A 26,015-nucleotide genomic window follows, 5' to 3' on the forward strand; every position below is an offset into this window, starting at 1 on the left:
AGAGATATAAACAGATGATATATTTATGTTAGTTGAATTATTTAGATCTTTAATTTTGTTACGGAAAAAGTGGAGGAATTCCTCACAGACTTCAGTATTTAATACAGGCTAAAAAAATTCTGTAAAAGTAAAATCATTTGAAAGTATTTCTTTAATACAGAAAACAGAGAAATATTATTATTATTTAATACAGGCAGTTAGAAAGAAAGTGGGCCGTGGCAATTAGTAACAACTATAACTACTATACAGACAAGAAAGGGACAACTACAAAAATGGGCATTGTACTATTTCTGTGTGACAGAGTCAGCATGACATTGGACCTTCTTTTCCTTGTTTGGAATGGCATGATTTACCTATGTGGGGGCCTGCACATGAAGAAAGGGTATAAAATTTTGGAACATTGCCGGGCACACCTTGGAAGATGACGGACGGATGGGAGATACCGTCATCCAACCCTGAAAATCCTACCAGCGCAGCGACGAAAATGGCAGACTGTATACATCGAGCTCCCACTTCGGTGAAAAGTCTTGTCATTGGCTTCCTCGTCTGTTATGCCACGTAAATCATCATTGAAGGAAGTTAAGTTATTTCTCCTATGTGATTTCTTATCGCTGTATCACTAAGGGAGGGATATCGCCTTTTAATATTACATCTATCTAGTTTCGGGTTACTTAAGATATCACAATTACAAAACAAACGTATTTCCAGGGAGCTAGTGAGTCCTAGAGATAAACACCCACTGAGTATAGACAGCTGCCATCCCTGGCTATCTGACTGAGGCTATATTTTGTGGCGATTGCAGCAGTGCAGTGCAGTGTGCCATACATGGCGATCAAGCAGGTAACATTGGTGGCCTATGTGTGCCTAACGCACATAGTACTCATCTCTGCCCCTCCGAAACATTAAATATGGCACTATTAAATATTAGAGCTTTAACTAACAAGACGTTTTTTATCAACGATCTTATTAATGATAAAAAAATAGATTTTATTGCACTAAGTGAAACGTGGCTTAGCTCAGATGGCGCAGCTGTTTTAATCGAATCTGCGCCTCCGGATTACAGTTTTACTCGTGCAGATCGCCAAGGAAAGAAAGGCGCTGGCTTGGCAAACATTTACTCAAGCCAGCTAAAATGTAAAGATGTCAGTTTTGGTAAATTCAAGTCCTTTGAGTATCTCGCCGTTGTTATTCATGGAGATTCTCACGTTCAAGTATTATCCGTGTATAGACCTCCTAAATTCAGCGCGTCTTTTTTTGAGGAATTCTCTGACTTGATGTCAATTTTAATTACGAACTATGACACACTCTTAATAGTCGGCGACTTTAATTTTCATATAGATAATCAGTGTGACCAAAAAGTAAAAGAATTTATGAACCTCCTGGACTCTTTTGATTTGAGACAGCTCGTTAATCAGCCTACACATAAAGCAGGTCATACGTTAGACTTAGTGATTACTAAAGGACTAAAAGTTGATATAAAGCAGGTCATTGATACGGGTCTATCAGACCGTTTTCTTCTATTTTTTAACATAGAAATAATGATAGAAAACACTCATGAGAAGCATATTGTTAAAAAACGCTTCTTTGACTCATTAGCAGCTTTAAAACTTACAAACATTCTAAGCAATCAGTCCGTTTATAGTGCCAACTATAATAGCGAGGATAATGTAAATAATAAGGTAGAAAGATTTAATACTAAGGTGAGAGCTGCTGTTGACATAGTTGCACCTGAAAAGACAGTTAAAAAATCTTCTAGCATTGTTATACCATGGAAGACCCAAAGAGTGTCTGATTTAAAGAGAACATGCCGTAGAGCTGAGCGTAAATGGAGGAAGACTAAACTAACTATCCACTATGAAATATTAAAAGTTAAAATAACAGAATACAATAACACAGTCGGGCGGCACGGTGGCGCAGTGGGTAGCACTGCTGCCTCGCATTTGGGAGACCTGGGGACCTGGGTTCGATTCCCGGGTCCTCCCTGCGTGGAGTTTGCATGTTCTCCCCGTGTCTGCGTGGGTTTCCTCCAGGCGCTCCGGTTTCCTCCCACAGTCCTAAGACATGCAGGTTAGGTGGATTGGCGACTCTAAATTGGCCCTAGTGTGTGCTTGGTGTGTGGGTGTGTTTGTGTGTGTCCTGCGGTGGGTTGGCACCCTGCCCAGGATTGGTTCCTGCCTTGTGCCCTGTGTTGGCTGGGATTGGCTCCAGCAGACCTCCGTGACCCTGTGTTCGGATTCAGCGGGTTGGAAAATGGATGGATGGATGGATAACACAGTCTGTCTTGAGAGGCGCTGCTATTTCTCTAAGATTATAAATAACAATGCTAGTAATCCCAGAGTCTTATTCTCAACGATTGATCGTCTGTTAAACCCAAGTAACTCAAAGGAATGCCTCCTAAGTACTTCAAGTAAAACCTGTGAGGCTATCGCTGTATTTTTCAATCAAAAAATTAATGATATTCGAAATAACATAGTATATCTCCCCAACACTAAGGATCCTCCTAAACCCCAGTACCCCATAATAAACAAATTAAAGTCTTTCACTAGGATAGATTTACCTGATTTACATAAAATAATTTCTCAAATGAAACCCTCCACCTGTGCCCTTGACCCAATACCAACAAATTTTTTCAAAGAAGTATCGGGCGTGCTTATTGATAATGTTCTTGACATAGTAAATTCGTCATTAGATACGGGGGTCTTCCCAGACTGTCTTAAGACTGCTGTAGTTAAACCCCTACTTAAGAAAAATAATCTCGACCCCTCTGCTCTTGAAAATTTTAGACCCATCTCTAACCTGCCTTTCTTAAGTAAAATTCTAGAGAAGGCAGTCATTATGCAGTTAAATGAGCACCTCAATAAACATGCTATTCTTGATAAATTTCAGTCAGGTTTTAGAACAAATCACAGCACAGAAACTGCACTCGTTAAAGTAGTAAATGACTTGCGGGTAAATGCAGACAGAGGCCATTTATCTGTTCTCATCCTCCTAGATCTGAGTGCTGCATTTGACACCATTGATCATAATATTCTTAAAAATCGCCTTAGTCAATGGGTGGGCCTCTCTGGCAGCGTCTTAAATTGGTTTGAATCCTACCTGGCAGGGAGAAAATTCTTTGTTAGTTGTGGTAATTATAACTAAAAGACACATGATATCCTATATGGTGTTCCACAAGGCTCTATCCTGGGTCCGCTGCTCTTCTCAATCTACATGCTTCCATTAGGTCAGATTATCTCAGGGCACAACGTGAGCTACCACAGCTATGCTGATGACACACAGCTGTATTTATCAATTGCACCTGATGACCCCAAATCTCTTGATTCACTAACACAATGTCTAACCTGTATCTCATAATGGATGAATAGTAACTTTCTCAAGTTAAATAAAGAGAAAACTGACATCTTAGTGATTGGCAATAATGGATATAATGAGGTTATTAGAAATAAACTGGAAGCATTAGGATTAAAAGTCAAAACGGAGGTAAAAAGCTTAGGGGTAACTGTTGACTGTAATCTAAATTTTAAATCGCATATTAATCAGATCACTAGGACAGCATTTTTTCACTTAAGAAACATAGCAAAATTTAGACCTCTTATATCATTGAAAGATGCTGAGAAATTAGTTCACGCGTTTGTTTTCAGTCAACTAGATTACTGTAACGCACTCCTCTCAAGACCACCCAAAAAAGACATAAATCGTTTGCAACTAGTGCAGAATGCAGCTGCTAGAATCCTTACCAGGAAAAGAAAATCCGAGCATATCTCTCTAGTTTTGATGTCACTACACTGGTTACCTGTGTCATTCAGGATTGACTTTAAAATTTTGCTTATGGTTTATAAAGCCTTAAATAATCTCGCCCCATCTTATATATCGGAATGTCTGACACCTTATATTCCAAATCGTAACCTCAGATCCTCAACTGAGTGTCTCCTTAGAATTCCAAGAGCAAAACTTAAAAGAAGTGGTGAGGCGGGCGGCCTTCTGCTGTTATGCACCTAAAATCTGGAATAGCCTGCCAGTAGGAATTCGCCAGGCTAATACAGTGGAGCACTTTAAAAAACTACTGAAAACACATTATTTTAACATGGCCTTCTCATAACTTCACTGTAATTTAATCCTGATACTCTGTATATCCAATTCATTATAATAACTATTCATGGTGGCTCTAAAATCTGTACTAACCTCTACTCTCTCTTCTGTTTCCTTTTCCGGTGTCCTTTTGGTGGTAGCTTGCACCACCACCATCTACTCTAAGTACCATGATGTTCCAAAAATGATGGATGGATTAAAAGCCAGAAGTCTGTATGACCATCAGCATCAAGTCCTTCTGTGAGAACCCTAACTACAAAGAGGACTATTTCATTTATGTTAGGTAGAATGCCCAAAGGGGACTGGGCGGTCTCGTGGCCTGGAACCCCTGCAGATTTTATTTTTTTCTCCAGCTCTCTGGAGTTTTTTTTTGTTTTTTCTGTCCACCCTGGCCATCGGACCTTACTCCTTTTCTATGTTAACTAATGTTGCCTTATTTTAATTTCTTATTTTGTCTTTTATTTTTCTTCTCTTCATTATGTAAAGCACTTTGAGCTACTTTTTGTATGAAAATGTGCTATATAAATAAATGTTGTTGTTGTTGTTGCCTCATAAGACGCCATTATCTGAGGGGTGGCACTTATGAAAGTTAATGTGCATGCATTTAAAACACCCTACCCCCCATTTAGGTACACTGTCACACGCATGCAATTGGGAGACAGTTTACGGGCTCAAATAGTTGTATGTTCCCGCCAGACCATGGGTGGGCGTTGTACTCTAACCCTTTCTCCTCTTTTACCCGCAGAACAACTGAAGAACCAATCCAGCAATTACTTTCCACTAAAGAACACCTTACGATGTCACGTCTGATTCCACCCCTCAAGGTCCCACCTCCAGATGATGTCACTCCGATCCCAGAATGACACTTTCTTGTTTCATCACTTCCTGCTGTTTCATTCTGTATAAGTCAGCCATTTCTGTATTTGTCAGTTCTGTTCTGGACTCAAGTCTGTAAAGACTTATTTATTGCATCAGTCAACACTACAGTCGACACTGCAACCCATTGAAATGTCTGTAGTGAATATTGGAGAAATCCTGCTCTGCAAAGGCCACACAAGGTTTCTCCCTAAAACACCCATCTCCAATTCCTCCAGTCCATGCCTTTTAAACCAATGCTAGGATTTCAGGGAAACAGCAAAAGATATGGAACAAACAACCTGACGCTGACAGGAAATAAGAAGCTCAGATTACTGTTATGCATTAAGGAGCTCAGTAACACAAGGGAACTGAAGCCTAATCATTAATTTACATTTTGTAATAAGTGCTGTGACAGAAGAGACAGACAAACTGATACACACACGCTAACATATGTAGACCACCGCATGTCATGTTCCAGGAAGCATTTACTGCTGTTCACAGTTGTGTTTCATGTCTGTCTTGTTTAATTGTGTAGCATTTAATTGTATGAATGTTTATTTTATTTATTACTAGCTCTCCCCTGTGGCTCTGCCCACGTAGTAGTGAAACAGGACAAACTTTAAAAATCAATAAAAAAAATAAAAAGAAAAGTAATTCTGGCCAAGCGAAGGTAGGTTCGCTCCAATGTCAAACACTGGCACTGTATCTGATCATGTTCAGCTCTGTCAGGACAGGAGCACATGGCCATGATATCTCTGCCAATCAGCAGCTACCCTCTAAAACACACGTAGCTCTGATCTCTCTCTCTCAAAAACATCAAACATTACTCCTTAACAATCTCTAGATGATAATGTCTGTTGAACAAACAGGTATCGCTAGCTAAGTGGAGGCAAGGTGCGCTTCAACACGTGGCTAGAGGTAGACCAACTCGAACGGAGGCTGGCAGGTAAGTGAGGAGGGCCCCGCTTCCTTCTCCCCTCGGCCCACAGTCTCTGTCTCGGATTTGTGCAAATAAATTGGTACTGCAAGCAAACTATGATACTTAGGGCGATGAGAGAAGTAGCAAAATCAACCACAATGTTCAAGCAAACTATAGAAAAAAACTTGATCTAAATCCATTAAGTAGTTCTCTTGTGAAAGGTGGACAGACATACAGACAGACAGACATACTTTACATTATATCTATATATATATATATATATATATATATATATATATATATATATATATATATATATATATGTATATTTTTCTGTGTGAATGTTAGAAAACCTTAGAGAACCTTAGTTATGTCTCTTGTGCTTTGTGGTTGGCCCCACAGAGGGCGGTGCCACCTGCCCATCAGCACTAGGAACGGACCTCCACCTTGTTTAAGGGAGGGCCTTCCCATGATTCCTTGTGGTTCATTGAATGCACTAGGAGTGGAGAGTTCTTGTGATTTTGCTGTGCTTTTCAATTTTCTGGTATTTGGAGCCCCTACTCAGTCTTGCGTTTTTGGATTTCATATTGGGACTGTGTCAATTGATATTTTTTGAACCTCTGCTCTGCTTTCGACCTCAATTTTTGGATTCTGTATTGATACTTGGTTTACTGTATCATACCTTGCCTTTTCAGACTTCTTTTTTTGTTCTTGGCTTCTTCAGATGTGGCACTTGCATAGCCTTTATGAAAATAAACCTTTTTATTTCATCAAGATTCATCTCAACCCTTTTTCATTCTAGTCAGGGTATTTTGACAGTGTTTTCCCCCTCTAGCGGGCATTTTTTGGAAGTGATTTGGGCAGTAGTGCTTTTAAACCCAAGTAACTTCATGACACTGCAGCTAATGGGCTCCACATGTTGGAAAAGTGTCTCTGTCTGCTAGGACATCTCTCTGTCGATTTGACTATTTCATCACGACATGACATAACAGCAAGCAGATTTTTGATAAGCATTGTGGTCTTTGGCCACTTTGTCATGGCAGGATTGCATTTCCAATTAGAGAGTAATGTTAAATTTCTTCAGTTATTTGTTTAGACGGGCAGTCAGAAGGTGGATGCTGTGCAGCCTCATCTGTACATCTACTGGTGTCATTAGGTAGATTTGTTGATTCTGGTGTGTTGAGTACTGAAATCTGCATCTCCTGTGGCTCCATGTTATCCGCTGTCTTAAGGACAGTCCTTTTGACAGAGTGTGACACATCATTTTCATATTTTGCTGTTCATAATTTCATGAATATAGCTGCCAGTGCTTTCAAGCTCACAGCAACTGAACAACAGAGAGCACACACAGCACAGGTGACAACACATCGGTCACGTTTACCACTTGTACATTGAGGCTGTCGAATGCCGATGTATAATCTGATGCTACAGTGAGGTTTTTCCCTTGCATCGGATTATGTTTATTTTTAAAGCGTATGATGTGACACACATGACACACGTTTAAATGTCTAATAGGGTTTTTTCTTGGGAGATTTCTCAGCTGTAGATGGTTCATCGTAATCAGAAGTTTGCTGTCTGTCAGACCAGGTTAACAAGAGCACCTCTGATTTTTATAGTTCAAAATCTCCACCCCTATTTTCAGCCCCGCCTTCATGAGGTGTTGGATTGGTTTAGAAATGTGACACTCAGTTAGCCGCCTAATTGTCCCCACCCACATTTAAGTACAAATCACTCATGTTTGTCGTGATAACAACCCCAGGACTTAAGGACACGTCTTACTGTGACAGAATTAAGCGAGTTTAGTCCTGAGCAGAGGAGACTGTGTGGGGACCTAACCCAAGCCTTCAGACTCCTCAAAGACATTGGAGTTTGGAATTCCTTTCATCTAAGCAGTGTGTAGCAGTGCTGCCGTATGAAGAACTCTATTTACCAGCAGCCCAAGGGGGATTAGCCACATAGGATGACTGAAATGGAAGTAGGGGCTGCTGGAGACGAAACAGGCCAGCGGGAAAGCTGAAAAGGGGGGCCTGGTGGAGCAACGGAAGATCGGTGTTTCTGTGTATCCTGTCCAACGTGTCATCTGAAAAGTTAATTGTGCCCTGGATCATTTCCCGTTAGGATGAGTGGACTGTCTTGTACCTGTCTGTCGTGTTTATAGTGGTGGATTAGTCATTGTGTGTCTTCATGTCTCTACTTGTGAGTTTGTGCAGGTCGGGCCAAGGCTGGGAATCTCCACCAAAAATTAAATAAATTACCGTCTTACAGATGGTGTGAATCTTAGCGGCGCTGGACCTCTACAAGTGAATCACGTACACTAGGACACCAGTGGAAATTAAGGGGAAGTGTGTTTAACACTGAAGCTAGGAAACACTTCTTTATTAAAAGAGTTGCAGGAATCTGGAACAAAGTACCGAGACATGGAGTCGAAGCAGAAACCTTGAGAACCTTTAAGAAGTGTCTGGATGAGATGTTGGGACATCTGAGCTATTAGCTAAAGAATCAGGCTTGATGGACTGAATGGACTCCTCTTGTTGCTAATTTCTTATCTCTTTATTATAAAAAAAATATCTTGGCAGGGAGACCAGGGAGATGAGATGTGAGCTTCTCGGAAGACAATTTGACATCTCACGAGACAAGGCAGTGAGACAGAAGGACAGCTGCTGTACAGGCTTTTAAATGATGGACGCGTAGCGTAACAAGCAGAACACGCACCTCGGCAGCAGGAGAACAAAGCCAGCAGCTGATCCATCCGCATCTCCTTAGCGTGCGTTCGGCTCCCCCTCTTCACAACGCGTGCCTCTAGGGGGGGTTGAGCGAATTGATCGAGACGTGATCATCTCAGAGAGACACTTTGATAACACGCGAGACTAGACATTACAACCTTAGGAAGCAAAACTAGTGAGACGGTGAGTTTTGCACGTCATGCCCTACTTACAAACGATTTTAAACAAGTTCACGGACATCAAACCTAGCAGTTGTTGGAATGCTTTTGGCAGACACACTTCATGTGCTCCCAGCTCTTAAAACGACGACAAACGTTACAGTACAGTAAAATTGTTACCACATATTGTAATGCTCAGAAATGTTTTGACAAAGCACTTTGTATTCTCGGCTCCTGATAACGTTTGTTTGGGTTGCTTAGTAATGAGGCCTGTGGTTTCGCTCTGTACTTTTTGCTCATTAGCAGTTTCCCTTTTTTTTTTTTGTACAATTTGACCACAGTTCCTAGCTCACACTTACACTTCTGTTATTGACCAAGTCAAGTCCTTGTGTATTTCACTACAAGTTGTCTTTTGCAGCATGAAGGAAGAGTTGTTGGAGCTGCAGCCACAAGGAGACGAAGTTCAAATCCACACCTAGTTGTTGTTGTCTGTGTGGAGTGTGCATGTTCTCCGACGTCCACAAGGACGTTTCTCTAGGCACTCCTGTCTTCCTCCCAAATCCTAAAGACATGTATATTAATGTTAACTATCAAGTCTAAATTGAGCCGATCTGGGTGTGTGCATCAGAGGAGCTTAAGAGGGACCAGTAACCTACCCAAGGTTGGGCCTGATGCTACAATTCCCTTGGACCCCCAAATCAAGCAGGGTTGAGAGGGTATCGTTAAGTTACTTGTTTCATCCCCTTATTGTGAAGTTCTACTTATCTTCACACTGACTGTTAACTCAGAGGCGGGCGGTGTGACATTGTGGTTAAGGTTTTGGATTCTGGACTTCAGACCCTGAGGCTGCAGGTTTGAATGCCACTACTGACACTGTGTGACCCTGAGCAATACACTTCACCTGCCTGTGCTCTCCAATTGGAGAAATAAAAGAATTGTAACTAGTTTGCCTTGTACAGGCAGGTCCTGGATTCATATTAATCTAATCAGAGGCCTTTCAAGGTCCATCATGCTCAACCAAAAGGGTAATCATTGGGCCTTGCACACACACACACACACACACACACACACACATCCAGGGGATTAGATGTGTGTGTACTGGTGTATCAGACTAATGGGCCTTACATGGAGGGGGTGCACACGTACACATGACGGTACATCAGACTGTAAGCCTTACATACACATTCAGGAGAGCACTTGTGTGTCTTCAGCTGGAATCTCACACTTTCCGCTGGAGATGTTTACTGCTCAACAGTTGATCTTTGATGGCTCATGAGACTTAAAAGAGATTCTCATTTATGCTTCATGTAAGAATCAGCTTTGTCATAAATGTTTCTCCTAAAATTCCATAGGAGACATGGCTTTAGACAAAATGGTAATAGAAGTGAGGTGAAAGGAGTCAAAACTGACACTCTGGTTTGAAAAGTGTGATGTGTGAGATCTCTTTCTAGTCTTGTTTTGATCTCTTTCAGGATTTCTGATTTGCTGCTTAGCGTTGGACTGATGCCTTTATCCAAGGTGACTTACAATATTTGAGAGAGTACTAGGGGGTTGTACCGTGTTAGCCATTATGAATGTAGTAAGAAGTCAAGCAAAATGACACCTTTTATTGGCTAACTAAAAAGATTACAATATGCAAGCTTTTGAGACAACTCAGGCCCCTTCTTCAGGCAGGAAGAAGGGGCCCGAGTTGCCCCGAAAGCTTGCATATTGGAATCTTTTTAGTTACCCAATTAAAGGTGTCATTTTGCTTGACTTCTCACTACATTTGAGATACAATCGGCTACATTTCAAATGGAGCACAGGCAGAGGCAGAGACTTTATCGTGATCACATGGTGTCAGTAGTGGGATTTGAGCCCACAACCTCAGGGCTTGAAGTCCAAAATCTTAACCACCACTCCACCAATGTGTTTTCTTCTTTTATGAGTTTAATCTAACTGAAGCACAGCAATATAAATTAGAGGCACTAACTGTATTACTCAGAATTGAGTAATCACAGTAAAGTGTTTAATTACCACAAACAACCGTCCACACGTTTCACCGCATATTACTGAGCAAACAATGCAAATGCTTTCCTATTGCAAAAAAAAAATGTCAAGACACTACTTGGAAAATCTGAGCTCATTGTGTGACATTGCTGAGATCTCTTAGACTACCGGGGTATTTTGTCTCAGTAGGAAAATCTGAAAAGCAGGAGACAAAAGAAGACGTCTCCATTTACTTTCTTTGTGATCACATTGATGTCTAAGACAAACCAAACAGATATTAAGGGGATCTCTTTTTTTTTTGATTTTTCATTCCTATGTGATGGGCCTTGCACACATCTGTGAATGCATGTGTAAGCGCATGCTGTTGTGTCAGAATGTGGGCTTTACATACGTACACACACACATATGTGTCCACAGATGTGCATGTATGCATAAGGTGTATCACACTGTAGGTCCTGCACACACCTGTGGATGTGCGTGAGTGTGTGTGCCAGTGTATCAGACTGTGGGCTTTGCACATATCTATGAATGTACAGGTGCTGGTCATAAAATTAGAATATCATGACAAGGTTGATTTATTTCAGTAATTCCATTCAAAAAGTGAAACTTGTATATTAGATTCATTCATTACACACAGACTGATGTATTTCAAATGTTTATTTCTTTTAATGTTGATGATTATAACTGACAACTAAAGAAAGTCCCAAATTCAGTATCTCGGAAAATTAGAATATCAATTAAGACCAATGCAAAAAAAAGGATTTTTAGAAATGTTGGCCAACTGAAAGGTATGAACATGAAAAGTATGAGCATGTACAGCACTCAATATTTAGTTGGGGCTCCTTTGGCCTGGATTACTGCAGCAATGCGGCGTGGCATGGAGTCGATCAGTCTGTGGCACTGCTCAGGTGTTATGAGAGCCCATGTTGCTCTGATAGTGGCCTTCAGCTCTTCTGAATTGTTGGGTCTGGCGTATTGCATCTTCCTCTTCACAATACCCCATAGATTTTCTATGGGGTTAAGGTCAGGCGAGTTTGCTGGCCAATCAAGAACAGGGATACCATGGTCCTTAAACCAGGTACTGGTAGCTTTGGCAGTGTGTGTAGATGCCAAGTCTTGTTGGAAAATTAAATCTGCATCTCCATAAAGTTCGTCAGCAGTAGGAAGCATGAAGTGCTCTAAAACTTCCTGGTAGACGGCTGCGTTGACCTTGGACCTCAGAAAACACAATGGACCAACACCAGCAGATGACATGGCACCCCAAACCATCACTGACTGTGGAAACTTTACACTGGACCTCACGCAACGTGGATTCTGTGCCTCTCCTCTCTTCCTCCAGACTCTGGGACCTTGATTTCCAAAGGAATTGCAAAATTTACTTTCATCAGAGAACATAACTTTGGACCACTCAGCAGCAGTCCAAAGGCGAGACGCTTCTGACGCTGTCTCTTGTTCAAGAGTGGCTTGACACAAGGAATGCGACAGCTGAAACCCATGTCTTGCATACGTCTGTGTGTGGTGGTTCTTGAAGCACTGACTCCAGCTGCAGTCCACTCTTTGTGAATCTCCCCCACATTTTTGAATGGGTTTTGTTTCACAATCCTCTCCAGGGTGCGGTTATCCCTATTGCTTGTCCACTTTTTTCTACCACATCTTGTCCTTCCCTTTGCCTCTCTATTAATGTGCTTGGACACAGATCTCTGTGAACAGCCAGCCTCTTTAGCAATGACCTTTTGTGTCTTGCCCTCCTTGTGCAAGGTGTCAATGGTCGTCTTTTGGACAACTGTCAAGTCAGCAGTCTTCCCCATGATTGTGTAGCCTACAGAACTCGACTGAGAGACCATTTAAAGGCTTTTGAGTTAATTAGCTCATTAGAGTGTGGCACCAGGTGTCTTCAATATTGAACCTTTTCACAATATTCGAATTTTCCGAGATACTGAATTTGGGACTTTCATTAGTTGTCAGTTATAATCATCAACATTAAAAGAAATAAACATTTGAAATACATCAGTCTGTGTGTAATGAATGAATCTAATATACAAGTTTCACTTTTTGAATGGAATTACTGAAATAAATCAACTTTGTCATGATATTCTAATTTTATGACCAGCACCTGTACATGTATGTGCAGGCAGGCTGATTCATTATACCATGGGCCTGTCTGTGGGTGCACCTGTGTATGCGTGCTGGTGTATTAGAATGCATTCTTCATGCACACACATATGTACAGTAGGTGTGTGTTTATGAGTGTGTATGCACATGTTGTGTCAGAGGGTCACCCTCTGAGCTCCTCCCAGGTATGTGGTACCTCTACCACTAACTGTCTTGTCTTCTTTCTACCTCCGCAGTTCATGGAAACCGCCCAGTTAGGGCAGCTAACTCCACCCCTTTGTGGCAGCTGACTCCGCCCCTTCCAGTCCAGAGCCATAAAAAGCAAAACTGCCCGGAAGGAGGCATCACTTCTTACCCAAGTAACCAGAGCAGAGCTCAGGAGCTCCTCAATCACCTGATGACAGACTGTCACACACGTGCGCATGGGAGGCAGCTAAAGGGCTTGAGTAAGGGCAGTTCTGAGACATACCAGGATGTGGCAGAGTGCACTGACTCTTTTTCTCCCTTGCCTGCAGACCATTCATGAGAGACCCCACCTGGTCCTCTTGACGTCACTTCCGGGACCGAGCCAATGGAAGGAGACCTTGCGGGCTCCGGCCCCTGTGATGTCACGTCCGGGCTCACACCAATGACAGAGGACCTTCATGAGCCCGACCCCCTTGACTTCACTTCCTGTCTTCCCCTTTAAAAGTCTCCACCTTTTCCCTGTTCCCACAGTTCTCTGTTGGACTCGGTTTTGTGCACATCAGTGCTATTTCTATTGAAAGCAACTTTACAGCCAGGAAACCAAATTATACGGGTGGCTGCCCCAAACCTTATCACGACTCTTATGTCTGTTTTTTGTGACACAGACAAACCAGTCATATTTGTTCTAGCCATGTTATTTTGATGGTGATGGTTTTGATTTATTTCTATTTTCACTCCATTGAGTGTTTGTTTTTGTTTCAACCTTCAAATAAACGGGGACGCCCAGATTGGAGCTCCAAACTTTATTTTCTTTTGAGCCTGTCATTCGTTTAGATGACTACAGTTGGTAGACCTTGCAAACATCTGGTGGATGCATGTGTGTGCTCTTTTTGGTGAATTAGCCCACACACACACACACTCAGGTGGGTGGAATGTGTGCATATGGGAGTGCTGGTGTAACACACTGTTGTCCTTATACCTATTTGTGATGAGACGTGCTGGTGTGTGTCACACACATGTATAACTGTAGAGTGCACGGGTGTGTGTGTATATGTCAGGGTGAACATGTACTGTATGTGCCTGTGCATCTGAGTAAATGATTTCTTTTTCATATCTGTCAGGCCGTGAGTGTGTGAGCAACACACTTAGTGAGCTTTTCACGCCTCAGACTGCGTATTATTTGCAGCTCAGCTACTGATAAGTCAAACAACAATGGAGTAGTAGCGATACGTTTAAATAAACAGAGACTTCATGCCTGCTTCCCATGCATAACCTGCTTACTGGTCACCTTTAGAAGCTACGCAGTGGGGCTCCCAGTCTATAAAAATAACACAGCAGGACACTCTCAGTCCTCTATGGAGTCTTGTTCCTATTTCAGTTATTAATTTGCTTAATCCAATACTATGTTGAATGGAATTTTTAAATGTGAAAACATCCATCCATCCATCCATTCTCCAACCCGCTGAATCCGAACACAGGGTCACGGGGGTCTGCTGGAGCCAATCCCAGCCAACACAGGGCACAAGGTAGGGAACCAATCCCGGGCAGGGTGCCAACCGACCGCAGGACACACACAAACACACACACCACACACCAGGGCCAATTTAGAATCACCAATCCACCTAACCTGCATGTCTTTGGACTGTGGGAGGAAACCGGAGCGCCCGGAGGAAACCCACGCAGACACGGGGAGAACATGCAAACTCCACTCAGGGAGGACCCGGGAAGCGAACCCAGGTCCCCAGATCTCCCAACTGCGAGGCAGCAGCGCTACCCACTGCGCCACCGTGCCGCCCAAATGTGGAAACAAGACATAGAAAATTAACATTTGTATAGGATCATTATTGCGGTTCCATTTTGTATTTCTTTTTATTACATTGTGGGGAACAACCCGGACACAGACAGGTAGACAAGATGGTTTCACCACACACACGTTTATTTACACTATTTACATCCATTGAAGTGCACGAACCCAGTGCCGCAGCACCAATCATCCCTTAAGTCCTTGGCCACAACACAATGCCTTCTCACAGTCTCTGGTCCGCCTCCACTCCTCTTCACCAAGCTTCGTCCTCTTCCACCCGACTCTTGCCCCTGACTGGAGGGAGGCGGCCCCTTTTATCCACCCTGGATGGACTCCAGGTGCATCCTGAGGACCTTCTGTTGCCACACCCCTGTGTGGCGGAAGCTCTGGCGGTGTAACCAGAAGTCCTTCGGGTGTCCCCAATCCTCTTCCCCACAGCACTTCCAGGTGTGGCGGAAGTGCTGAGGTCCAGGGCTCCCAAGGCATCGGGGTGCCCCCTGGCGGTGACCACGGATCCCCAAAGCAACCAGGGAGGACGCTCCCTCGTGTTCCAGTCCTCCTGGGCATTCCGGCCGGGCATGAACCCCAGCCGGGTACCACATACATTTTAATTGCATTCAGGTTATTTTGTATATTATCCATCTGTCTATTTTCCATCCAATTCAATGTCACAGAAGCGGGTCATATCCCAGCAATGGGAACCAAACCCTCGACGGAGTGCCAGCCTATAGCAGGGTTCCCTCATGCACACACCCGCGCCGACCAGTACACAGCCACCAGTTAACTTAACACTCGTGTCTTTAGAATGGGGTAGAACTCTGGAGTATCTGGAGCAAACTCATAGAGATACAAACTATGGTGAGCTGAGTTCACAGTTTGAGAAACCTCAAAATGAATTTCAGATACCTTAAAATACAGTTTACTTTTGAAGATATCTTAAACTCACTTCTGGATATCTTAAAATATGTTCATTTACATTTTAAGACATGAATGATACATTTTGTGATATCTGTTTAAGATATCTTTAAGGTATCTGAAATGCATTTCACAATATCTCAAAATTACTTCCTCTAAAATTGCCTTTTTAATGGGACTTCCCGTTTATTTTAAGATACAATACAATACAATACAATTTATTTTTGTAAAGCCCAAAATCACACAAGAAGTGCCGCAATGGGTTTTAACAGGCCCTGCCTCTTGACAGCCCCCCAGCCATGACTCTCTAAGAAGAGAAGGAAAAACTCCCAAAAAAACATCCATCCATCCATTATCCAACCCGCTGAATCCGAACACAGGGTCACGGGGGTCAGCTGGAGCCAATCCCAGCCAACACAGGGCACAAGGCAGGAACCAATCCCGGGCAGGGTGCCAACCCACCGCAGGACACACCCACACACCAAGCCCAATTTAGACTCGCCAATCCACCTAACCTGCATGTCTTTGGACTGTGGGAGGAAACCCACACAAACACGGGGAGAACATGCAAACTCCACGCAGGGAGGACCCGGGAAGTGAACCTCAGGTCCCCAGGTCTCCCAACTACGAGGCAGCAGCACTACCCACTGCACCACCATGCCGCCCACAAAAAAAACATTGTAGGGAAAAATGGAAGAAACTTTGGGAAAGGCAGTTGAAAGAGAGACCCCTTTCCAGATACGCTGGGCGTGCAGTGGGTGTCAAAAAGAAGGGGGCCAATACAATACAATACAATACACAGAACAGAACAAATCCTCAATACAGTATAAAAATAAAAAATTTTAGAAGTACGGAGCAGAATTTAACAGTAGGTGATATCACATGATAAGATTTGGATATGTTTAGAGTCCTGGAGACCTCATCCATTGTGGTGGATTGCCGGCTTTCGATTCCGGTTCTCACCCCCAGGCCGCCAGGAGGAGCTCTCCCAACAGCGTGAACGTCCCCCGAGTTCCAGCAGGGCCTCATGGACTACGTAGTTTTTATACGCAGCCCTGCTGGATACCTTGGGGGCCACCAGGCGTTGCTGTAGGGGGGCTCGTAGGCTCGCATGTGCCCTATAACCCGGGAGTACGTCATGGTCACGTGACAGGAAGAAATGATGTGCTCCCGGGGTGAAGAAAAGGACTGTTTACCCTGACCCGGAAGAAATAAGGAACTGTGGACTGTTGGACAGGAACACCTCCGGGTCAGGGTGTATAAAAGGATTGTGGGAAAGCCCAGACGCTGAGCTGAGCTGGGAGGTAGGGTGGCAAGTGTCTGGGCGAGGAGGAAGAGTATTGTATTGGTGATTTGTTGTGTTTATATGAGTGTGGAGTGGAGGGTGCTGTGTGCACGTCAAGACAAAATAAAAGAGTCTTGTACTTTTTTCCAGTGTCTGGAGTGGTACCTGAGGGTGTTAGAGGTGGCTCCACGCTTCTACTGCTACACCATCAAGCTGCTTTCCCCATTTGGCCATTCCATGGCTGAAACAGAGCTGGGCCAGCCAATACCCTGAAATGCATCTGAGATATTTGAAAATGCACAGGAATCTCTATTGAGATATCTGGAAATATATTTGAGATATTTTACATTGTGTTGTAGATGCCTGAACATTCTGCTCAGATATCTTCAAATGATTTAATGTCTTTTTTAAAGATATCTTAAATCAGCGGTTCTCAATCTGTGGGGCGCACCCCCCTAGCCATATGTGCCGTAATTTCGCTATTCGTAGGAAAATTTTAAACTTGTAGCGATGTATCAGCAGCAAAAAAAATATAGGAATACATTTCATTAGTGTTTCAAAAAAACTTTAGGGGGGCGCAATTAAAACTGTTATGAAAACTCGGGTCGCAAATACTTAAAGGTTGAGAAACGCTGTCTTAAATAAAACTTAAACATGTTTTAAGATATCCGAAATGGAGTAGGGACTCATCTCTCTGTCATAATAAAATAATCCTGGGATGAGATGTGACTTTTTCAGAGAGATACTTTCAGGTCCTGCAAGACGAGACTTTGTGCCAAGAGATTTAACCAGAAATAAAAGACAAAGAGTAGATGACAAAGTAGAACTTGTAAAGAATTCAAAAACATTGGTGTGATACACATTCAGAGCAGGTCAGAGAATGAAAGTACTAAAACTCAAAAGTCTCAAAAGAAGGATAGTAAAGATCATATTAGCGCAAAAAAACGGAAATGATTACTCGGTGAAATAATGGAACAGAAGAGATCGAATATATTGTTCGGCTTTAAAGTTTAAGTCGGAGATTTGTAGCTCATCTAATTCATGTTGCCATCAGGCAGAAGTAGTGTTTCTTCCCAATAAAGAGGCGTATCTGCGAGAATTAAAAGATTTGTCATTTGGTGAAAGTGAAATCCCGTGAGAGAAAATTTGAAGCCCTGCAAGACAAGACTTTATGCAAAAAGATTTGGAAAAGTCCTGCCCACATCTAAAACATTTACAGCCATGCACACGGTTCAATCATTTCTCATTTGTGAGAATGCTGTTGTCAGACACAGTGTGTGTAGAGAGAAAGAAATGATATTCACTCACGGGCAGTTATACGTTGCGTTGTCACAATGTAAGTCCAAACACGGGATCAAAATTCAATGTGATATTGATGAAAAGGTAAAAGCAAAAAGAGATCGAATATATGGACATAGGTGGTATGATTGAAGTATGTAGATATTATTCGGCTTTAAAGTTTAAGTCGGAGACTTGTAGATCATCTAATTCGTGTTGCCATCAGAAAAACTTGTGTCACAGAGTTGCACAAATACACAGGAGATTTTAGAGACAGAAACATTATTCAAACACTTCAAACAAACATAAGCCTCTTTCAGAAGTGAATCGAGATCTATGTGTAGATAGACAAGGCAGTGAGACATATATATACGGATGGCTGGCCGGGATGCCCCTGCACCATATGTACCAGGGGGGCAATATTGATAAACCCAGTATCTCCCCCTGGATGCTAGATGGCAGCCTCCCTGGGTTGCAGCGGTGCCTAGGACTCCCCCAGGGCTTCATTTCACTTTATACAATTTTTTGCATTAGGAATTTGTTAGTTTTTAGCAAACCCCTTGGGGTCGGAGCGCAGGGTCAGCCATTGTACAGCGCCCCCTGGAGCAATTACAGGTTAAGGGTCTTGCTCAAGGGCCCAGCAGAGTAGGATCTCTCTTTTGGCAGTGATGGGGATTCGAACTGGCAACCTTCTGGATACCAGCACAGATCCTTAAGCTCAGAGCCACCACTCCGCTCCACTCCATTGGAGTTCTGTGCAACCCTATTGGGTTCCGCAGGCACTGCCAGGGGGTGCTGCAGCAGGAGCTGCTGGCCCCTTTTGGGCACTGGTTTCGCCACACCCGGAAGTGCAGCCGAATGTCGGCAATCAAGCTCCTGGAGCACTTCCGGGTACCCAATAAAAGGAGCCAGTGACCACCATTCAGCGGCCAGAGTCGGGTGGAGGAGGACAAGTTGCCAGAGAGGAGTGGTGGAGGAAAAAGAGTGTTTTGCTTTGAGTTACTTTGTGTACTGTGCTTGGGACTGTGTTATGGCTGGGGTACACAGGGAAGACGTGCCCTACCGCTGAAGAAAAATAAATAGTTTATTTGTTTTATGAGTGGCATCTGTGTCCAGTCTGTGTTGAGTCAGGCGCATATATAGCTCCTTTCTTACACTGGCGTAGTCGGCAGGATTCTGGTCTATCTTTTGGGCCAGGACCTGCAGTTTAAATTGTGTAACGACCCAGCACAGCAGCGCGAGGCAGATGCCCAGCACAGCCGCGCAGAAGGCACGCCCCCGAGATAGCGCACCGAAGCGCACACGCGGCAGGGAGCCACAGGACGACCACCAAGAAGGTCCTAAGGACGCCGCGCTAAATAGGAAAGAAAGTCAGAAGTCAGCTGCCAGATGCCACCACATTAGCCAGAATCATGGGTTGCAGCAGGAGGTAGGTGATGGGCCCAGGGGTGAAGGGTCTCGGGAATGTTTTTCCGCGTTTGCGTCTCCCTACCTCCTAGACGTTGAGGGGCGGAGTACCCGTTGGTGGCCCGAAGACGTGTGTCCGTGACGTGATGGCGGAGCGAGCACTGGAGAGAGCGAGGTTGACCTGTGTCTTCACTATGGTCCGGTACATCGGCTGCAGGGCGAGAGACCGGACGAGCTTCCCGGCGCCATGTTCCCGTTGGAGGAGCAGGAGTTCCTCCCCATGGCAGGTAAGGGGGTGGAGGATGTGCGTCGGTACCCTGCTGATACAAGCGTAGAGATGGGGACGGCGAACCTTCACCCTGATCCCAAGAGACACCAAAGGGGCATGTGGAAGAAACGCAGGGCCTCGATGGCTCACGGTCGGTGGGAGAGGATGAGGGGATCCCAAGGGAAACTGAGATGTTTTGGGCTGGACAGGACTTGAAGGGTATCCTCCTACCCCTGCAGTCCCTTTTCCGGGTTTTTCAGACCCAGCAGGAAGCAAAGGAAGGGCTGGAGAAGAAGCTCGGCTTGCCATTAGGAGTCATCCACAAGTGGCTGAAGCAGCGCGGGGCTGGTTCCTTCAGCCTAACTGATGCGGCGGTACAGGTAAGTGATGTATGTGACGTAGACGAAAGGGGAGGGCGGAGCGCAATGGCGGCACTATTGGTCACTGCTGCTTGCCAGGCAACCCTGCCTCCTACAAGAGACCCAGCCGCGATGACTTACAGTGCAGCAGAGGAGCGTGCAGGGAGGCAGCTGATAGAAATCGGCTGCCAAACAGCCTTGTCCCGTCTGCCACCACCCATCTCGCGGGCATCTAAGGGATGCAGATGGCACGAGGTACCTCTTCTTCCCGTATAGGGACCCAGACCATTGATGCACCCCAGAGCAAGAGGACAACCCAGAGGAAGAAACGGGATATTCCCAACAGTGCGCAGCGCGAGCCCGTCTGCCTCAAGGTGGTGGAGGGCTGCTCTGCAAAGGGGCGGAAACGTCAGGTGCCCTCAGCGGAGCGGACGAGGGAGCATCCTGCTACCGATCCCGCAGAGATCGACTTGGAGGGGGGCGGCGTTGCTATAACTGCGGTATATAGTATATTTATATATATATATATATATATATATATATATATATATATATATATATATATATACAGTATATTCACTCAACTGGAGGAGGGCAGTGCAGTGATGAGAGGAGAGAATTGTAAGAAGAGTTAGATTGTGGAAGAGAGAGGGAGAGAGAACCTGTGCTTGTTACTTTCAGGTATTTTTTGGTTAATAAACCATCTACTATTTGAACCCGGGACTCTGTTTGTGTATCCAGTTTGGGGCTTGCTGATGGCCCGGTTCCATCACAATGCATACACACACTTATAATGATGATGTTAAAAGTAAGAGGTAATCATACAGCTTCAAAATAAACCACAAACTACAGTATACTTGTACACTGAACAACAGTACAACATTTGTAATGTCACTTTGGTCACATTTCATCTGTCATTTCCTTCATTTACGTATCTGTTTCTGTAAATGTTAGCTTGTGTTGCTCAGACACACACAGACGTTCTCTCAGGAATATTGCAGCAGTTTCTGTTTAACATTTCACTCATTTTGGACCAACATTTCTCTAATATTTTAACGGTTTTTAAATTGTTTTCTAGGTGTTCACATTTGTTGTCTCTCATTAATAACCCCAGAATCTTACCTGTGGTTGTATTTCCTTGTATTTTGACTGTCACTGTGGGGGTTGCTGCCGTTGTAAACAAGCTGGTGATGCTGCTGCTACGGCGTGTGGTGGTTGTTGAAGATGAACCTGAAGTGAAACAAAAATAATTTGGACGTTAGTGTCAGTAGGTTTTGCGCCCTATGAACCAAGGTACCTGAACTGTTTTATAACCGTTCAGTAATTATTTACCACTTTGATGCTGATCTTTCTGATCTTAAAATAGGTCATCACAATAGCAATTGACAAGAAGAATTCATAATCCATCCATTTTCTAACCCGCTGAATCCGAACACAGGGTCACGGGGGTCTGCTGGAGCCAATCCCAGCCAACACAGGGCACAAGGCAGGAACCAATCCTGGGCAGGGTACCAACCCACCGCAGGACACACACATACACACCCACACACCAAGCACACACTAGGGCCAATTTAGAATCGCCAATCCACCTAACCTGCATGTCTTTGGACTGTGGGTGGAAACCGGAGCACCCGGAGGAAACCCACGCAGACACGGGGAGAACATGCAAACTCCACGCAGGGAGGACCTCAGGTCTCCTAACTGCGAGGCAGCAGCGCTACCACTGCGCCACCATGACGCCCAGAATTCATAATGAATTGCTGAATTACGATATTTGAGGGTTCCTCTAGAGCACGGGTGTTGAACTCCGGTCCTGGAGGGCTGCAGTGGCTGCAGGTTTTCATTCTAACCATCTACTTCATTAGTGACCAGTTTTGGCTGCTAATTAACTTCTTTTGCCTTAGTTTTAATTAGCTTGACTTTGACCCTTTAGTTGGCTCTTTTTCCTTAATTAGCAGCCAAACAATAACGAGACACAAAACGAAACACCATGTGACCAGCTCACCTGTGTCCAACACACAATATCTGAAAATAAAGAAAAGTGAAGGTCTTGGTAAGGCTGATCTGCTCTGTTCACCAAAACGTCTCGATGATGGTCTTAGAAAAAACAGAAAATTAACAGTTTTGGAAATGTCTGCTGTGGCAGAATGAGAGCAGCAACAAGCTGTGGAATTAATAACAGGTTTAACTAACAGCAAGAATCGATAGATAGATAGATAGATAGATAGATAGATAGATAGATAGATAGATAGATAGATAGATAGATAGATAGATAGATAGATAGATAGATAGATAGATAGATAGATAGATAGATAGATAGATAGATAGATACTTTATTAATCCCAAGGGGAAATTCACAATCGGCTTCTTGTTAAGAGATTGGTTGGGTTGAAATTGGTTGGAGTTTGAAATCCCAGTTTAGCTGCTCATCTGTCGGCTCGTTTCACGTCTCATTTCTGTTTGGCTGTCATTTAATGAAGAAACAAATCAATTCAGAGGACTGAATCCTTAAAAACAGGACTATTAAAATGAAGGGAAGAGAAATTAATTAGCAGTGAAAGCTGGTCACTGATTAGGAAAAGGGTTATACTTGCATCAACTGTGGCCCTCCAGGCCTGGAGTTCGACACCCCTGCTCTCGAGTGCCTCTTTCTCTTGCACGATTTGGCTCAAAAACTAATCAGCACATCGTCATCTCATAACAGGCTTAAGTTTTGAGTTTGGTGTTTTTCCGTCCAGACATTTTAGCTCTAGACCATCCTCAAGAAACTGTCTCACACACACACACAGATAGACACACACCCATCATCAAGATGTCGATGTTTTCAGTATCAGGGGACCCTAAAACGCTGAGATCTGTCGAACAACGGAGATCGAAATTTTTGACGAATCTGAAGCTTTTGCTCCTCCCACATAGATGACAGGTTATGGTGGGGGCACAAAGCAATAAAATTGTGAAATACCACCCTGTCACCAGTATCCAGACACCTTTCCTCAGTAGTTATTTGAAGCATCATCAGAGCCTTCTTGGGTCTGAGCCGACAGACTTCACAATCCGGGATATGGAGACTTTCTGTCCAGCCGATTTAGCTCTGGACCACCCTCAAGAAACTGTGACCCATAGACACACACCCGTCATCAAGATATCAATATTTTCGGTATCAGGGACCCTAAAACGTCGAGATCCATCGAAAACCAGAGATTGAAATGTTTGATGAATCTAAAGATTTCGCTCCTCCCCCATAAACGATAGGTTATGGTGGGGGAGCGCAAAGCAATAATTCATTTCCAATCACTTTTGTGGGAGAGTGACTGTAATGAGTTGTGGGACCACTAACAAACACTCATTCATAGTTATATACAACCAGACGGAACTGTGACAAGGTGCTTTAAAACGCATACACCGTGAAGACAATCAAAAATGTGCTTTATGAGACTCTGCAGTCACAAACATTGGAATGATATACTGTAGATGCAGAAAACATTTGAAAATATTTTCAAATACAGCCTTATCAGTGTGTTTATCTACTGCAGTGTCAGTGCTTTAACATCATGGAGTGTCACGCATGTGTACCAGTGGATCTCCTTCTTGGCTCTGCTGAGGTAAGCAATACCACTCTGGGACGAGAGCTGGCCCTGACCCCTCCCTTCCCAAAAAACCAGATGGTCCCAGAAGATGGCGTCTGACTGTGGAAACTGGAACCTGACTTGGACAGACCTACTGAGAAGTTCCTGCACATATCCCTCCAATGGGAGAGACCACATTATCCGGCTGCTACGCCATATTTTTCTTTGTGTTTGTTCCATCATGTACTGTTTTTATTTACTGTTGTTATTAAATGGTGTCATCCATCTGATGCCCCAATGTTCGAGACAACTGCACTCTTCTGTCCCGGTCACAGGAGTTATTAGATGTTGGTTATTACTTGACAGGTGACACTGTGGTCAGAACTGCCACTCCATAGTTCTGTGATGTTCAGATGTCAAGAGTTTTGTTTTGTTTTTTAAAAGCAAACAATCTGTCTGCTATGTATTAGTTTCAAGTTATGGATATTTTATGTTTTATTGTAGTTTTTCTTAATTTTGAGTTATTATTTCTCATGTCTTTGGTTTCCTCTGTAATTCCATAATTATGCTGTGTGCTTAAATGTGCTGCTGCTCCTTGTTCTTTGTGGGTGGAGACCAGAGGAGGCGGGGCCACCTTGACATCACCACCTCTGTGCCCTCCCTTTGGCTATTTATGTGAGCAGAGAAGGCTCTGGAATTGAGGAATCATTCATTTATTGTGAACTATTATGATTATTACTTTATTATTTCTGTCTGAAGTTATTGGTTTTTAGATTGTTCTTGGATTTGTCTTGAAAAAGTTGAAATGTTGGAAGAGTTGAAATGTTGGAAGGTGTAGTTAGAAGAATTGTATAGGTAAGTGAAGACTGGGGAAATGAAGAAAACCATTCATGGGACATACTGGAGTTTATATCTTATATATAAATGTCTAAGCGTGGAATTGTGTGTGTGTGTCTGTCTGTCCGGCCAGGAAGTGCGAAGCTGCAGCATGAAGATCAAAGAGCAAGCAAGGCAGCCGCAAGTTAACAAGTTGGAAGAAGAAAGAAGTGTGAGGTGACAGCATGAAGCTGAAAGAAAGTGACTCCATCATCAAAGTGAAACTGCCAAGGAAAGACAAACTTAGCCGCTAATACACAAGTGAGGCGAGCACATCGGCAAAACTAAACCTCAGAGGAGAGAGAAACTCGCTTAGCAGCTGATAGACAAGGGGGGTAAGCACGTTGGCAAAACAAAACCACCGACTCTGCATTTCAATTTTTTTCTGATGATTTCAATGGGGCGGCATGGTGGTGCAGTGGTAGCGCTGCTGCCTCGCAGTTAGGAGACTCGGGTTCGCTTCCCGGGTCCTCCCTGCATGGAGTTTGCATGTTCTCCCAGTGTCTGCGTGGGTTTCCTCCCACAATCCAAAGACATGCAGGTTAGGAGTATTGGCGATCCTAAATTATCCCTAGTGTGTGTGCTTGGTGCTTGTGTGTGCCCTGCAGTGGGCTGGCACCCTGCCTGGGGTTTGTTTCCTGCCTTGTGCCCTGTGTTGGCTGGGATTGGCTCCAGCAGACCCCCATGACCCTGCAGCTTAGGATATAGTGGGTTGGATATTGGATGGATGATTTCAATGGTTTCTAGGAGCCCGGGCTTTTTACAGCACAGGCTTACACAGCTAGTGCATTATAATACTGGATACTATGATTGCCAAGCTTACAGTTTACATGTTCTCGCAGTATCTGTATGTTTTTCTTTCTCGTGTGTCTTCTCAAAGAGTTGTGGGTTAGGATGAATTAGAAACATATGAGTACGTTCTGTGAAGAACGATCCAAGACTGGCTCCTGCCTTGTGCACAGTACTGTTAGGATTGGCTGCAGCTGCTCTGAAACTGGATGTTCTGACAGTGGACAGATGCCATTTTATTGGCCTGAGCTGTAGAGTGTGATCATAACATTGACACCATGGCAGGATCTTCAATAGTCTGATTACCTGCCATCTGCGTAATCGGTGTATTTAGATAAAGATCATTTCTGTACCTTGAACCATCCTATTAAGAGCTGGAAAAAGACCCCCAAATGAACCACCGGTTTACACTCTCAGCTTGCTAAATCATTAGA

The 26,015-nt window shown here is 43.8% G+C and overlaps 1 protein-coding gene across 6 annotated transcripts in view; it reads right to left on the reverse strand.

Moving 5' to 3' along the window:
• The window catches only part of LOC114647780 (uncharacterized), a 199,827-nt gene that overhangs the window by 76,475 nt on the left and 97,337 nt on the right, over nucleotides 1-26,015 (reverse strand). For all 6 annotated transcript variants that reach the window (XM_051924450.1, XM_051924449.1, XM_051924451.1 and 3 more), the window contains one exon: nucleotides 21,473-21,580. In XM_051924450.1, the coding sequence (XP_051780410.1) occupies nucleotides 21,473-21,580 (108 nt within the window). The remainder of the gene's footprint in view (nucleotides 1-21,472; nucleotides 21,581-26,015) is intronic.

Source organism: Erpetoichthys calabaricus, chromosome 3 (genome assembly GCF_900747795.2).
Source record: "Erpetoichthys calabaricus chromosome 3, fErpCal1.3, whole genome shotgun sequence".
Taxonomy (NCBI): Eukaryota; Metazoa; Chordata; class Cladistia; order Polypteriformes; family Polypteridae; genus Erpetoichthys; species Erpetoichthys calabaricus.